At 34.9% G+C, this 12,190-nt stretch overlaps 1 protein-coding gene across 2 annotated transcripts in view; it reads left to right on the top strand.

Moving 5' to 3' along the window:
- epha2a (eph receptor A2 a) overlaps positions 1-6,765 on the top strand; it is a 44,151-nt gene extending 37,386 nt beyond the window's left edge. For both annotated transcript variants that reach the window (XM_073952575.1, NM_131415.1), the window contains 4 exon segments: positions 2,322-2,471; positions 4,588-4,781; positions 5,817-5,972; positions 6,083-6,765. In XM_073952575.1, the coding sequence (XP_073808676.1) occupies positions 2,322-2,471; positions 4,588-4,781; positions 5,817-5,972; positions 6,083-6,191 (609 nt within the window). In that variant the 3' untranslated portion in view covers positions 6,192-6,765.
- The last annotated feature ends 5,425 nt before the right edge of the window (positions 6,766-12,190 follow it).

Genomic DNA, 12,190 nt, shown 5'->3' with positions numbered 1-12,190 from the left:
ATATACCGACCTGTTTTGCAATTTGTGAGGATTTCTGCGCAATGATTTTCAGAGTAGCGTAACTAAAACTTGAAATAAAAACATGAAATAAAAAATAATACCTTTTTATTTAAGTTTTACAATGTAAATATAATTAGATTCAATTGTTTGGAAAACAAAGCAAGTTTTCATATAGGATATCTACTAAAAGACAGAAAATGTGATTGACATTCAGTGGTAGAAGGAGTACTGAAAAATCATACCTAAGTAAAAGTACCATTACTTGAAATACTAATACATTTACTAAAAATGTAGTGCAATAAGAGTAAAAGTATCTGTTTTAAATATTACTCAACGTATGAGCAAAAAGGCGACCTTTCAAAAGTACTCAAGAGTAGTGAGTATTATGCGGTAAAAAGCTGATGCATTTACATGTAAATTGTGGATGTGTGTGTAAACGTAACATTCTGTAGTGCATTTAGTTATTGCCCAGCAGGCACACAATGTCATAAGACGTTAATAGAAGGTTAGATTAAGGTTGTGATGTCAGGTGGCCAAAATTCAATGTCTAGCCAGCGTCTAAGGACAACATTATTTTGATGTCGAATAACATCATCAAATGATGTTGATATTTGGTTGATTTTTGGTTGTGTTAGAAAGTGATCAAAATCCAACGTCGAGCCAACATCTTAAACCAACTTCATATTGACGTCAGAAACTGACGTTTATTTGTCAGGTATGGCAGCCAAAATCCAACATCTGATAGACGTCATAGTGGTAACGTCCACACAACATCAAGCTGCAACATCATCATATTTGGTTACTTTTAGGTTGAACATTGATGTCATTGGCCTGACGTTTGGTTCTGATTTTCAACCGATTTTCATTTGCAAACAAAATGCAGCGTCCCCACGACATTGGGGTACAACGTCAATCTGATGTCAGGTTGATATCTTGTGCCTACTGGGTGTTTAATGCCATTTCGGTCATCACACGGTAAGCAGCCGTCTCTGGCTCAATGTGCGTAAAGATTTTGGACATCTTCTTGGACACTTTTATTGCTTCCAAACAGTTTGACTCAAGGTAGTTCATTATGAAATGATTTACCTTCTATGTTGAATTCGATTGGACTCACAGGACTGATTTTTCCAATCCCCATAAATAAGAAAAAATAAAGCAGTGACTGCAGGTTGAGGGAAAGTAGTGGAGTAAAAGTACAGATACAGCACTAAAAATGTAATCAAGGGAAAGTAAAAGTGCACATGCTTAAAACTACTTAGTAAACTACAATTTCTGAGAAAAACTACTCAATTACAGTAATTTGAGTATTTGTAATTTGCTTTAACTTTACACCACTGTTGACATTGTACATCAAACAAACTGTATTGTAAATAAATCGTATAAAAATGTGCATATTAGTCAGTAATATTACTGAAATGAATATAAAAAATGGAATATGTATGTACACATTTACATGATTTGATTTGATTTATTTCCGATTAAAAATATCATACATAAAATATCATTAACAAAATATCATAAGTAATTAAATAGGACTCAATAATGGACTAAACGGCTGTGTATTTCTTTGTGCACAGATTTTGTGTGGGCCTGATAGTCTATAAGTAACTTTAGAACTACAAATCATCTAACTGTCATTATAGTATTAGTAGATGGTTCACTTAATGTAAGCAGAATAAGTTGTACTTGAATGTCTGCTGGGAGACCATCAAAATATAGCATTAGGAGGTAATGAGCTGCTAGTCTGCTAATACTTTAATGACTGTTTGATATGTAGTTGCAGTTAATTATAGCTAACAGAATGCCTGTATAGCAGGGGTTTTTAATCCTTAAAATGCCACAGATCCAAATTTATGACCATCCCTATGAGAACCCTTAACTTAAAATCCAGAAGGGACCATCAATTACTATTGCTTACAAAAGTGGGGCAGCACAGTGGCTCAGTGGGTAGCGATGTCGCCTCACAGCAAGAAGGTCACTGGTTCGAGTCCCGGCTGAGTCAGTTGGCATTTCAGTGTGGAGTTTACATGTTCATGTGGGTTTTCTCCAGGTTCTCCGGTTTCCCCCTCAGTTTAAAGACATGAGCTATAGGTGAATTGAGTAAAATATATTGGCCGTATAGTATGTGTGTGAATAAGTGTGTATTAATGTTTCCCAGCTGGAAGGGCAACCGCTGTGTAAAAGCGGATACTGGATAAGTTGGTGGTTCATTCCGCTGTGACGACCCCTGATGAGAAAAGGAACTAAGCCAAAAGAAAATGAATGAATGAATTGTATACAAAAGTCTGACATTGTATGTTGTTTGTTTTATTTGTTTTTAGGGCGGAAAGATTCCTATTCGCTGGACTGCACCAGAGGCAATAGCTTACAGGAAGTTCACTTCTGCTAGTGATGTGTGGAGCTTCGGCATAGTCATGTGGGAAGTGATGTCATTTGGAGAAAGACCCTACTGGGACATGAGCAACCAAGAGGTATGGAGTGTTACTTATGTTTTTTTGATCGATGGCTATACATCAAAATGGGTGATGATGAAAAACATGAATTAAGTAAAAGACATTTCTAGGAAACAAAAAGTGAAAGGGTTCGTTTACCTCAAAATGTTGTCATTCTGAACTCATAAGTTTTTAGTTGGTCCTCTGGGGCCAGATTCTCCAGCAGTACGTAAGTTTAAACGTAGCCTAGTTGTGACTTAAAGGGACACTAAGTTAAAACATTACTAAAATTTATTTGTGTTGCACCACTGAACGTAGTTTAAATGTGACGCTATGTTACAACTAAATATTTACAGCAGCCTCCCCCATGTATAACGGTAGAAAAGAGACGACAGCGATTATAATGAAGAATGATCTTCCTCTACTCGCAACCTTATTTTCCTCCCAAATCTCGATGTATTTTTTTCAGTTTATGAAATGTGTTTAATTTTTTTTCAAGGAGTGTTTTGCGTTATTCATATTCATCAATTAAAACAAGAATTTCTTCATAACTGAGTTTTTCTTCCTGCTCTTTCAAATGTAGGATCTAAAATGTGTAGTATAATTTAGTTATAAACTTGCTACTAGTTACTAAGCTCCTAGTGTGGACTTTACACTCCAGTTTAAAAGAACTTATGATCAGCTGGTACGACCCTACCCAAAATATGTTTATTAAATCTAACACAATGGTTCTCAATCTTTTTTCACCAAGTACCACCTCCGAAAAACATTATCTCTCCAAGTACCATCGTAATGACCGATATTGAAATACAGTAGCGTTGTAGGCCTAATTAAGCAGCCACAGCTCTGCACAGTTCAAAAACATGGCAGATTAATTCTTATTAGTATGAATATTTATTATTGTCAGCTACTTTAACTACAAATAATTTGAACAATAACATAAAAATAAACAAAACGTCAACATTTTTATTAAAATGTGCTTTTAAAATTTAATTAAAACAGCACTGTTCTTAAAAAGTAAAAGAAAACTGCTGTATCTTAATAATGTAAAGTATTATTTTAAAGTAGCCTATTCATCAAAATCTGAAAATGTTCCTTGGACCTCGTAATTATAGGCTGTGTCATCATATTGAACTCTTTTTGATACATTTTGAAAAATATGTTGCATCTATATATGACATATTTGTATATAGCTTTGAAATCTAAACATTAACTTGTATTTTAAATATATTAATTGAATTTTCATATTTAAACTATAAAAATTTGATCTGCTTACTGCACGTTAGAGAAGGCTTTGTGTCAGAAAAGCAAGTGATTATACGATTCCTGCCAACATTGGGATATAAAAACACGAGATACGCCTCAACAACCGGTACGAATATGAAAAGGAAATTAGACAAGAAAAAATAGAAAATAAAATAAAGGTTTAGCATATTATAATCAATTTACTGATCATACTGGGTTTATTTTACGTCTTAAAGGGTAAAAGTGTGTTCATTTTTTTTTTAACATTAACTATTAAGCGATTCCTCTGCGTACCACTAGAAGGAAGCCTGGTTACCACAGTTTGAGAACCATTGATCTAACAGATTTCTTTCCCTCCACTGAAACTCTCTTCACCCCAATTCTGGTGCTTCAAACCCTTCATTAAAAAAACAAAAAATGGAATCATGTATCAAGTGGTTATGAATAATGTGGTTTAAGATTTCAAGAGCAGAAGCACAAACATGACATGCATGAATGAATCTTTAACAGTTTTAATGTCAATTAAAGTTCTAAATTTATGTATTTTCTGTAGACTTAAATTAAACTGTTCAATTCTTATGAATTTATGAACATTTTGAAGAGTCTAAATTTTGTGTGAATAGCGATTTTATTAAAAACGAACTACTTGATACTTTTTGAAAAGCCAGTTTAGGCCTTAGCAAGTACCCAGCAACCTAAGCTTTGATTTACACTGCACTGAATCTGTCCCTCCAGGATTTTTGAAGAAATATTTGTGCCGTATTTGATTCCTACAATGACTGATTTTCTTAAAACCTATAGTATTATTTGTTTTAGTTCTTTATCTGGGAAAATCCTGAAGGGGCTGTTGAATGATATCACATCCTCTGTGAGCTCAGTTTCACTGTTTTTCTTTTACTTTTAATCACAGGTGATGAAATCCATAAACGACGGCTACAGGTTGCCAGCACCGATGGGCTGCCCGTCAGCAGTTAATCAGCTGATGCTGCAGTGTTGGATGCAGGACCGCTCCACTCGACCACGCTTTGTTGATATCGTCAACCTCCTGGAGAAGCTGCTCCGCAACCCGGAGTCACTTACATCCATCGCCAGCATCGACCCACGGTAAGAAACCACTTCCAAAATGCTGCTGATAGATAACTGCAGATTTAATGCAGAATGAGAAGTGTTATAAATCAGGCCCTGTACATTATGCACTTATTAATATACCCTGTGCACTTCTGGTATTATCTAGTGTATGAAATTATTTAGTCCTATAACATCAGTCTGAAAGCTTTGCATATGTCTTCGTGGCTAGTCATAAAGTGGGTTTTCAGACAAACATTTAATTTAATTTAATTTAATTTAATTTAATTTTTTTTTGCAGTTTAATTTAATTTTATAATTAAAATTCTGCATAAATAAAAAAATTAATTAATAAATAAGTAAATGTATATAAAAACCCATGTATAAATATATTTTTTAAAAATGCTAATATTATAAATAATTAAATAAATTACACCAGGGGAATAAGTACATGAGGGGAATATTTATTTAATTATTTGCCTGCCCAAGCTATTAATTATTTCAATATTTATTTATGCAGGAATTTGTGGATTTTTTCTATGTACATTTATTTATTTGCATATATATTTATTTAATGTTTTATTTAAGCAAGAATTTATTGATTTGTTTACTCATTTATTTATATATTTGCGTATTTATGTATTTATTGTTTTTGCAGGTTTCACCCTCCATACATTCATAATTCATAAAATAAAATAAAACAAAATAATAACATCATTACAAAATATAATTTGCAGAAGCACATCAAGGGGAAGAAAAATAAAAATATTTTGAAAATAAATAACATTGAATTGCATTTTTTTTTCAATTTACAAGAATGAATATGATATTATTTACCAATTAATAAAAATAAATAATTAGTTAAATAATTAATTAAATACAATAAAATAATTAAGAAGTTGAAAACATCAGCATGCAAAATAAGACAAAAGATCATGGAAATCCCATTTGCCCAAGTCATTTTTAACAAATGATCCACTTGTGATTTATACTTCAAAACAGCGCAGAATAGTGCATGAAATACAAACTGGGATGCAGCAATGTTCACTAAAACCTGGTTTATTTTCATCACAGTGTCTCCATTCGTCTACCCAGCACTAGTGGTTGTGATGGCGCCCCCTTCAGGTCAGTGGACGAATGGCTGGAATCCATCAAAATGGCCCAGTACAGAGAAACCTTCGCCCTCGCTGGCATTAAATCTTTCGACCAGGTGCTGCGCTTGAAAATTGAGTAAGTATCCTCTGCATTCAAAAACCAAACACAAATGTAACCAAATGTGTATTACCAAAAATTCCATATGCCATCATATAACGTTTTTCTATCAACTTCTTTTTCTAAAGGGACATCGGGAATATTGGAGTTCGGCTGGCAGGTCATCAGAAGAGAATAGCATACAGCATTTTGGGCCTGCAAGACCCAGTGGGGGCCTTGGATTTGTTTGCAATGTGATAATACGGTCGACTGAAGCAACACTGTTTTGAATGGATTTTAAAAAAAACTGACTAAAGACTAGAATGCCCTTTTTCAATCAAACGGACTCCCTCTGGGAATATGAACACTTTACTGTTAGTTTGTTTATGCATTTTATAGTCTATTTTTCCACATGTCAGATGGACCCTTATGCTCTTTGCCATGTTTTAAACATAAGCCATATTAAGCACACGTATGATGGTAAGCTTTGAAATGCTATAACTACTGTCTCAGGTCTGATGATTAGGGTACTATCAAGTCTACGGTAGTAACCTTGGATATTACTGTGGTGCCCTTATAGTGAACAAAGCTGCCCGAATATGAGGGGTTGAAGTCTGATTAAACTTTGTACAATTGTAATTGTAAAAATGTTTGTAGTAAACATGATTTTTTTTTTTTTGTCAAATTGTTGACCTGCATCCTTTTCTGTCAAAAGGATGTTTAAGATGTCTTATTTCAGCTCTTTTTATTTAATATTTATTTTTTATTTATTGTACGTGTTTGTAAAGAAAAATACTTTTGTGTATAGTATTAAAATATTTTTTAAGTCTTATCTTCAGTTGTGTTTTGTTTACCATAACATGCCTGAAATTAAAGCACAAAGTAACAACATTAAAGTGATTTGATTTATGTCTATATAACTGTAAAAGGCTTATGCTGTTACTATTATTAAGTGTCGGCAGCTAGCTCGCTGCAACTCTCACATGGTCGCCCACTGAAGCTAACCAGGGCTGTTCTGGTCACCTGGATGGGTGACCACATGGGAAAGCTAGGTTGCTGCTGGAAGTGGTGTTAATGAGGTCCTAACTCCCCAGTATATTGATGGGGACTCTATACTGCTCAGTGAGTACCGTCTTTCAAATGAGACGTCTCTGTGAGTCCTTGGATGTCCTTTGAAAAGAGTAGAGGTTTAACACCAGTATCCTGGCCAAATTTGCCCACTGGCCTCTATCCATCATGGCCACCTAACCATTCCCATCACTCTGTCTCCTCTCCACCAATCAGCTAATGTGTTGTGCGGTCTGGCACAATGTGGCCGTTGTCGCATTATCTAGGTGGATGCTGCAAACTTGTGGTGGAGTAGAAGATTCCCCCAAATGTGTAAAGTGCTTTGAGTGTCCAGGAAAAGCGCTATATAAAGGTAAGGAATTACTATTAAGTGTCATCAACTTTTGACTGATTTAAATGAATCACTCTTTCCAAAGCTGGGATTAACAGCAAACATTTTTTCAGCACACTTTTCTCATTTAGTAACATTTAGTTAATGTGTGAACTAGTATTTATAAAAAAACATCGCATTTGTACAGCATTAGTTATCTTTCATAAATGTTAATTAAATGGTCAGTAATGTCAACAGATACATCTTGGAATTTTAATAATGTATTAGTGAATGTTGATCTTTGAATTGTTTATTATTTATACATCTTTTTTGAAATATTGTTTATTGATAGTTCATGACGACAAAGTTAGCATAATTTTTGTATAAAAATAAATAAATTATATATATATATATATATATATATATATATATATATATATATATATATATATATATATATATATATATATATATATATATGAGCAATATCACACGAGTAGCAGTGCGATATGGCTGTATATCGGTACTGGTGAGAGGCATGCGTTGGCGGCCTCGTGCCTAAGTGCCCCCAAGAAGGTCGCTGGATCGAGCCTCGGCTGAGTTAGTTGCCGTTTCTGTGTGGAGTTTGCATGTTCTCCCTGCGTTCGCGTGGGTTTCCTGCGGGTGCTCCGGTTTCCCCCACAGTCCAAAAACATGCGATACAGGTGAATTGGATAAGCTAAATTGTCTGTAGTGTATGAGTGTGTATGGGTGTGTCCCAGTGATGGGTTGGAACTTGAAGGGCATTCACTGCAAAAAACATGCTGGATAAGTTGACAGGTTATTCCGCTGTAGCGGCCCCAAATTAATAAAAGGACTTAGTTGAAAAGAAAATTAATGAATGAAGATATATATATATATATATATATATATATATATATATATATATATATATATATATATATATATATATATATATATATATATATATATATATATATATATATTCATTCATTCATTTTCAGCTTAGTCCCAATATACATACACTTTGTTTGCCATAAAGACTGAAATCAGATCACATTCAGATTAACTGTGCCTTTCTACAATTTTATCCCTAAGGTGTGTTTTGCAATAGACATGCACAAATAAGTCAACTTAAGTAATATAATAAATAGTTGTTAAAGACACCTAATAAAAAGGAAGTCAAAACTCATTTATCTACTCTATAACTTTTGTAACTGCTTTCATTTTTGAAATTTCAGCAACACACTTTCCGTTGATGAGTTATAATTCCGTTTGTGAAGCCATTGACAGCAGTGGAGACAAAATGTCTGTGAGAAACTTGACTCACTTCACTCCTTCAATGACGAACGTGACTAAAAGCGAATGAATCATTATAATCGTAAAGTAGCTGCTTTTGAAGATCAAGAGGTCCAGCCCATGGATGAATGAAGATGCAGGATGAATGGATGCTGAGTGTGGTCTAATAGGTGTGCGTGCAATCGAGACGCAGACAGAAATTAAGCCCTTAATGATACCGTGTGGAAACTGACCTGGTGAACAAGTTTAAAGCTTGTCTTTTCTGCTCTGCTGTCTGTGGGTCAGACTCATTTTAATAGTGCAGACTCTGAAATTAATATCTTTTGTAAAATCATTAGGAAAGATCTGAAATCAGATAAGAGTTGCATTTTTATGTATTTTTAACATTCTAATAGACTTAGTTAACTTTATTTGTGCCCGTAGGGAAATTTAATTTGCAGTAACAGAGACATCTGACATTTTACATTTGACATTTATATAAATAAATCATTTAAAAACCTAAAGTACCATGGTACCCCTACTCTAAATACATATATCCAGTCTACTGGCCATCAACTGAGAGAGGATACATTTAAAAACTTAATTGCTTGAGGTATAAATTATAATTTAGTCAGGGAACACAATATATCAATGACCTGATGGTAACAATTTGAATGTGTATGATAAAAGATGCTTCTCATCATTGACAATCTTGATAACTTTATTTATCACTCTTTCTTTGTATAGGGTGCATCTGGAAAGTATTCACAGCGCCTCACTTTTTCGCCAACTTTAATGTTACAGCAGTATAATGACAATGTAAAAAAGATTTTTTTTGAAATTGTTGCAAATTTATTACAAATAAAAAAAAATCACATGTACAAATATTCACAGCCTTTGGTGTGAAGCTTTAAATTGAGCTCAGGTACATTCTGTTTCCACTGATTATTCTTGAGATGTTTCAGCAGCTTAATTGGAGTTCACTTGTGGTAAATTCAGTTGATTGGACATGATCTGAAATGGCATACACCTGTCTATATAAGGTCCCAGGGTTGACAGTGCATGTCAAAGCGCAAACCAAGCATGACGACAAAGGAATTTTCTGTAGACCTCAGAGACAGGATTGTCTTGAAGCACAAGGCGTGGGAAGGTTATAGAAAAAATTCTGTTGATCTAAAATGAGCATAGGTGGAAGATGTTTGGAACCACCAGGACTTTTCCTAGAGCTGGCCGGCCATCTATGCAGAGTGATAGGGGGAGAAAGGCCTTAGTCAGGGAGGTGATCAATAACCCGATGGTCACTCTTCTGAGCTCTAGCGTTCTTTTGTGGAGAGAGGAGAACCTTACAGAAAGACCATCTGTGCAGCAATCCACCAATCAGACCTGTATGGTAGTGGCAGATGAAAGCCACTCCCTGCATGGAATTTGCCAAAAGGCATCTGAAGGACTCTCAGACAATAAGAAACCAAATTCTCTGGTCTGATGAGACTAAAATTAAACTCTTTGGAGTGAATGCCAGGCATTACATTTGGAGAAAACCAGACACCGCTCATCGCCAGGCTAATACCATCCCTACAGTGAAGCATGGTGGTGGCAGAGTCATGCTGTGGGGATGTTTTTTAGCAGCAGGAACTGCAAGACTAGTCAGGATAGAGGGAAAGATGAATGCAGCAATGTACAGACACATCCTGAATGAAAACCTGCTTCAAAGTGCTCTTGACTTTAGACTGGGGCGACGGTTCATCTTTCAGCAAGACAATGAACTAAAGCACACTGACAAAATATCAACAGAGTGGCTTCACAACAACTCGGTGAATGTCCTCGGTGTGGCCCAGCCAGAGCTCAGACTTAAATCCTGTTGAACATCTTTGGAAAGATCTGAAAATGGCTGTACAAGTTCACTTCCCATCCAACCTGATATAGATTGAGAGGTACTGCAAAGAGAAATGGGCAAAAATTCCCAAAGACAGGTGTGCCAAGCTAGTGACATCATATTCAAAAAGACTTGATGCTGTAATAGCTGCCAAATGTGTATCAACAAAGTACTGAGCAAAGGCTGTGAATACTTATGTGGTGTTCAGGTTTTTTATTTTCAATAAATTTGCAACAATTTCTAAATTTTTTTTTACATTTTCATTATGGGTGTGTGTATTGTGTGTAGAATGTTGAGAAAATAAATTAATTTAATCCATTTTGGAATAAGGCTGTCACATTAAAAATGTGGAAAAAGTGAAGCGCTATGAATATTTTCCGGATGCACTGTATACTAACAATGCTCTTCAGTTTTATTCCCAACAACCAACAGGCTTTTTACCATCATCCCCAGTGACCTCTTCAGGGCCTCAGAAGCATTTCCATACCAACAGATCACACAAATGTTGCAATACTTTCAATAAAAACACTATAAAACATGATCAACAGTGTGTTGTCAACATTAAAAGACAATAGTTTCTTTAAGAAGTTCATTCTCTATTGAAGCTTTTTTTTCAGGCCATACTCCACTTAAATTTATTGTTCAACATCACACCCAATATAAGTTGATTAAGAAATAAATGACAAATCTACAGGCCTAAAAATGATCTTGTCACTAAAATTCATCATTTAATTTTAGTATCCACATAGCAAAGTTTCTTTGACCTACACAATCAGTTTTTGCTTGGCCCACATGCTGCAGTGAATTGTTACATAACTGAACTAAGTCTGGCTTCCCGACAAGGACCAATTAGGGCAAAGTCTCAGCCAAGTTAATAGCCCACATCTGGGCCTGAACTGGGCCAGATATGTTGGTGTGTCATGACTGCAATGACATTGATAAACCTACGAAACATTGTGCTTTGGGCACATTATGGATGTGTTTTTTTTTCCAAAGCTCCCTGATTGGTTAATTTAAATGTATTTTAAATGTGGGTCAAGAAAGGACAAACTTATGTGGCCCACATATTCATTTTTAACATCTGGACCAAGTGCTACATTTGACATCTAGCCCATGTCTTGTGTGCCGCCCTAAAGACGGTGCCACCTCTGCCAAACCCAGGCCATGTTTGCTGTATGCCAGTGTCGGATGAATGCCTACGTTGCCAGCTTCATGCCAAATCTGGGCCAGAATTCTTTGCTTCCTGGGTAGTAGTTTGATTTCCTACTGCATAAGACTAGTCTTTTAACTTTTTTCAAAATATCTTCTTTTGTGTTCTACAGAAAAACGAAACCAATAAAGGTTTGGAACCACTTGTATGAGAAAGAAACAGTAAGTCATTTTTATTTTTATTTTTAGGTGAACTATCCCTTTAAATGCTGATTTTTATTTTTAAATTATTATTTTTTTGTTTAAAACACAAGGGCTTTTATATAGGCAATTATGAGTGGAATTATGAACACATTAGTTTACAAAAATTAGCTTTATTTACGAGAGTGAATCTATAAAACAACAAAATCGCCTCATATTTATGACTTTTTTTGGAGATCCCCCCTCCTAATCTTTAATATATTTTATGCTTGAAAGCCAGGACATACAAAATACCAAGCAGCATTAAATAAATCTTAATAAGTGTTGTTTTAAGTAAAGTAGCTTCCCTTTTAAGGAAATATTTCGCTTATGTCCACA

The sequence above is a fragment of the Danio rerio genome, chromosome 6, assembly GCF_049306965.1.
Source record: "Danio rerio strain Tuebingen ecotype United States chromosome 6, GRCz12tu, whole genome shotgun sequence".
NCBI classification, from domain to species: domain Eukaryota; kingdom Metazoa; phylum Chordata; class Actinopteri; order Cypriniformes; family Danionidae; genus Danio; species Danio rerio.
The sequence above is the reverse complement of the archived record's forward strand: the minus strand, read 5'-3'. Positions and strand labels throughout refer to the sequence as shown.